This window comes from Schistosoma haematobium (genome assembly GCF_000699445.3).
Source record: "Schistosoma haematobium chromosome Unknown HiC_scaffold_279, whole genome shotgun sequence".
NCBI lineage: Eukaryota > Metazoa > Platyhelminthes > Trematoda > Strigeidida > Schistosomatidae > Schistosoma > Schistosoma haematobium.
The window spans coordinates 1-4,292 of NW_026137071.1; the positions used below are offsets into that span (position 1 = coordinate 1).

The window sequence follows — 4,292 nt, forward strand, 5'->3', positions numbered from 1 at the left end:
AGTTTAAAAAATTCCAGGTGGTCTGTGTAAAAACTGCTTTAAAATCCAATAAGCAGGTGAACTAAATGTTGAAAACGAGGTCAAGAATATTCACTTATTACACTCATGATCGCTGTATGCTAACACATCACTTATTCACAGAACAAACCATGGGATTTTTTCGTATGGGGATCAACAATAAAAGCAAGACTACCAACGATGATAACCACAAAATGGTTAATACCTCCTGGAATAATCAACTTCGAGAATAGTACACTGAGCCTCAAACCTTAGAGCATGCAGATCATACTTTCATATTGAATTCCCTCTGAATGGACTTCTCTTTATCGATCCTTATACCATAAAGATATTCGTAGATCAACCTCCAGATATTGTCAGGCTTTGTATTGCCGTGGAGGTTAGTTACTGAAACCTAGACCAAACACATGCATACCTTGACAAGAATACATACCATTCGATCAGACCCAAGAAACTAATTTCCATGTAATCTTTTGTTATGACATCCTAGGGCAACATAAATGCGATTTGTGTTCATGAACACTGTGACTGGTAAGAGGTACCCAGCTTCTAAACGTACGCTGACAGGATTGCCATCTTCTGGTTAACTTCCAAAGCTAAAACTCGCTTTCTGGGAAGCCAATGCAATGTGACTGCGGGAAATCTGTCCGATCAAATGGACAGTTTCAGAAGACTTGTTGCTTGTGCAGCCTAGCCTTCTTCGTAAGAACTGTAGCTACCACGGCTCATCTTTCTTTATCCGAATACATTTCTAGCTTTGGACAACCCTGTAACAAGTAGCAGAGACTCAGTGCACACAGCAAAACTAACTCTGTACATTACCTCGAAAAATCGACTATCAACTTTTCAGCAGCATTTGTCCATAGAACATGAATCGTTCGTTGCGCACAGACAGCAGATATTTTGATCGGCGATCAGTGCGGTCCACTGCCAGACGTTTTATTATTGGTACTGACCCAAAGATACCATTATATAAACATCATATAAAGTCATCAGTTAGTAGTAATACAATTCAACCTTCAATTTATTTGGGAAATAGCCAATCACTCAGTCTACAGGGATAAAATGGTGATCAAACAGCAGTCTATTCATGGATCCAAGGGTCAACGGCTTGTTTATATTGACATAGTTCTTGTGGAGTAAACCATAAGTTGATTTCCCTGTTAGCACTTTCAGTTGAGTCTGATCCGTGGACAACATTTCTTCCTACATCTTGGCAGTAGTCTCCCCTTATTGATCCAGGACAACTTGCTTCAGGTTTAGTAGCACCTAACATTGTACGTCCGTTCTCAATAACCTAAAGTAAAAAAACATAGTGGAAAATGCATGTGCAGTAATACGCAACGAAGAAATTACAAGTGTTAAAGGTTAGAAACTTTCTCCATTGAATCAAAACATAGTAAATATGATCGACAGTGAGGGGATATTAGGCAAACACTGAAATAACTGTGGGACTTGTTCACATAGAGTGAGGTTTAATGAGTTACAGTTGAGTCATACTTCTGATAATGTTTGCTTGATGTAGCAGTCCTGATGACGAAACTTTTAGGATTAACGGTTTAGTGATCTTCTTACATTGAAGTTAAGAACGGCTTCTATATCTAGCTTTCATTCTGCTGGTATAAATCGCCTTAGATGTATCACTACAAAGTTGTTACATGAGAAACGAACAGAAAAAGAAGGACGGTTGGTGCTAACATGAAACTTAAACTTGATTTTAACGGCCTGTCGCAGCCGTTGAGTTGTATAAAAAGCACTTCGGCTTATTACGGTATCTCATTGGGCATACATGTTCAGTTGAAATTCGTAGTGAAGACTGGGAAACTGAAGGAGCGGAAAGTGGCAACATTTGCAAGTTTTTATCATATGAACCACTGATTCACCTCAACGTTTTTTAACAGTCTATATGCGCGCTCATAGACCCAACTCATATGTATGGACAGATGTAACAGTAACAGTACGCATTATCATTAAAAATAAGACTTCTATGATAATTAAAAGTTTATTCCTTCGGATTCGATTTTATAAATATGTTTTACTTCGCTGCACAACAATCTGGGTGATCTACGTTTTGAGACCATTTACACGGATACGGGTCCTGAGCAGTCTGATCTCAGAAGGATATTTATCGTGCGAATTTCATCCCTGCGTAATGAAATATATTTTGCCTCAAAAGAAAACTAAGGACACCTCTAGTTGAAACAAAGCATAGTAGGAAATTTTCGTACATGTCAAAGCTTTTGTTTGAGTTGGCAAAACTTTCCAGTTCATATACAGATGATCAAATTACAAAGCCTGAATCGTGTTGTGAGCCTTCAAACTAAATTGAGGAGTGAGAACAAGAAAAAATATGGACATGTTTTTGCCTTTTCGTCGTATTCGCCTACGCAACCATGGACTACAATTCTAAAAGGATGCATAAAATAAAGCTTCCTACCCTATTACAAAAAGCTAAACGCTTGGATGCAGCTATTGTAGTAAGAGACTTCAGCGATCAAGTTGGTAGTTTAAACCAGAGCGATAGACAATCAGGTGCGTATTAGTGTTCAAGTTACATGAACAGACAATGGCAACTAGCAGTCTTAATTATGCTAAGACAGCTACTTGTACACAGCAAGCACCAACTTCAAGTATAGGGACAGTGTTTGAAAGGGCAACCCCCACAACCGACAAATTGATCTTATACCCATCAGCGATCACTCAAGGGACCCGACATAAGACCTTCGGTTATTTCGGAGAACATGTCTATACTGAACACCATCTAACATGATGACGCCGAAGTGATGCCAACTCAGATGCTGGTCGACATTATTTAGTCATGATATCGACGAGTGATTAGAATAAAATTGTTAAGGCTCTATTGAACTGACAGATACTCGGAAAGCCACTACGTAAGGCTACAAACACAATAAGGTAACCAAGTGGTGGCAACTCGAACTGATATACGTACGTACGAAGTTCTACGTTGTTACTGACTGACTGACCGACGACCACTCATTGTTTCAGCATATAACAGGGCAAAAATCCTTTTATGGTAACTACAGAAGAGTCAGTCTGACATAGATTTTAAAACTTGACAATCACCCAAGGCTTTACTAGGTCTCATGAAGAGCAAACCTGGGAAAACCGGGCTGGTCTCAGACCTGGTGTGGGTAAAATATTCGCAATTTGCCACGTCCACATACAGACATACCTATGGACTCACAACCACGGTCGTACTTATCAGCCCTAAAGATCCATTTTATTTTGTTGATCATAAAATCTTGTGCAGTATCTCTAAAAGCATAACAAACAGTAAAGTTAGGATTTTACGGGCTCTACTCGAACAATACTAATGGAGTCAGAGCTCATGGAGGGCTGTCATTTGAAGTGTTCATCAAAACTGTCCGCTTTCTTAATTTTAATTCAACTGTCATAGACATACTCTACGAATTCCTATGACCTTGGGGAAACCCTAAAATCCGGACCACTTGCAAATTGGAGACATCTGGGGAGATGAGAAATATAACGTTTTTGCAAAAGGTATCGCCTTGAGTTCTTACTTACTTACCTTACGCCCTTCGAATACCATTGGTACAACAGGTCCAGATGACATATACGCAACTAGTTTTGGAAAGAATGGTAAAGATTTGAGTGCCTCGTAGTGAATCTGAAGAAGCTGTTCTGAGGCATGCATCATCTTAATTGCAACAAGCTTATAGCCTCGCCTTTCAAATCGTTGTATAATTTCCCCAACAAGACCTCGTTGGACTCCATCAGGTTTGACCATTATGAACGTCCGTTCCATGATATGACGACTACCTCAAGTGAATTCGCGCCCAACTGATGAACAATAAAAGTGTATTCGAACAAAATCTCGACAATCGTTTATAGACACATGTACATTTTTTTATTATGACTGTAGTAGTTCTTCGCGTTTCGGTTCCATACAATAAAACTGTCTTGACGTTCGTGTTGAAATTTCTGACTTTGATGTTAGTTGACAGTTGTTGATGGGAAATGGATGACTCTGAAACGCAGAACAGTAGGAAAGATAGCCAAAAATAATGCCCGTTTACTTGGTAACTCCTTGCTGGACTCAATGACTACTCCGCCAAAGGCCCGAAGCAAAGCCTCGTCAAGCACTATTGTGAATCGCTCGCTCAACTCCCATGACTTTGTTACAATGAAAACTAATTGTAAGATGCAGGATCTAATATAACGATCGAAAGCCGTGAACACGATTTCTAAAGAAGTTAAGTCTCTTCCTAGTTTAATTATTTGGACCATAGAAT

General features: G+C 39.3%; 1 protein-coding gene across 1 annotated transcript; it reads right to left on the reverse strand.

The window, feature by feature from the left end:
- Positions 1 to 540: 540 nt before the first annotated feature.
- On the reverse strand, positions 541 to 3,844 carry NME2 (Nucleoside diphosphate kinase B). The gene is made up of 2 exons (XM_051212696.1): positions 3,569 to 3,844; positions 541 to 1,315 (listed from the first exon to the last, which is right to left on the reverse strand). Exons 1-2 carry the CDS (start codon positions 3,803 to 3,805, stop codon positions 1,103 to 1,105), a joined length of 450 nt encoding a protein of 149 aa, XP_051064032.1. The 5' UTR covers positions 3,806 to 3,844; the 3' UTR covers positions 541 to 1,102.
- Positions 3,845 to 4,292: the final 448 nt, after the last annotated feature.